Source organism: Camelina sativa, unplaced genomic scaffold (genome assembly GCF_000633955.1).
Source record: "Camelina sativa cultivar DH55 unplaced genomic scaffold, Cs unpScaffold11936, whole genome shotgun sequence".
NCBI lineage: Eukaryota > Viridiplantae > Streptophyta > Magnoliopsida > Brassicales > Brassicaceae > Camelina > Camelina sativa.
In genome coordinates this window covers 1-362 of record NW_010932979.1, presented here as the reverse complement: position 1 = coordinate 362, position 362 = coordinate 1, and the positions used below count along the sequence as shown (strand labels likewise).

General features: G+C 54.7%; 1 protein-coding gene across 1 annotated transcript; it reads left to right on the top strand.

The window, feature by feature from the left end:
• Positions 1-6: 6 nt before the first annotated feature.
• LOC109132001 (F-box/kelch-repeat protein SKIP25-like) lies at positions 7-354 on the top strand (the record flags this gene model as incomplete). Its single annotated transcript, XM_019243158.1, has 1 exon — positions 7-354. A coding segment is annotated over one exon (348 nt), but the record flags the coding sequence as incomplete, so codon positions are not given.
• Between the last annotated feature and the right edge of the window lie 8 nt (positions 355-362).

Genomic DNA, 362 nt, shown 5'->3' with positions numbered 1-362 from the left:
GATCACATCTCAGAGATCTGTCTTTCTCTCGTCCGCCGTCCGTCGCTTCTCTCCGCCGTATGTACACGGTGGCGCCGTCTTCTTTACTCGCCGGAATTTCCTCCGTTTCCGTCTCTCTACGCGCTGTTCGTCGATACGACCTCAGATCCGGGTCGGGTCAACCCGTCTGTTCGGTTTATGTGTTTCGACCCGGTTTCTTCCAAATGGGATCCGCTTCCTCCTCCTCCACCCTACCCGCCTCTTCACCGGATTCTTTACCGTCATCCGTCGTTTATCTCATTTAATCTACCGATTCAATGCGTCTCCGCCGCCGGTAAACTCATTCTCATCGCCGGAAGTAACCAACAGCTCTCTCCGGCGAT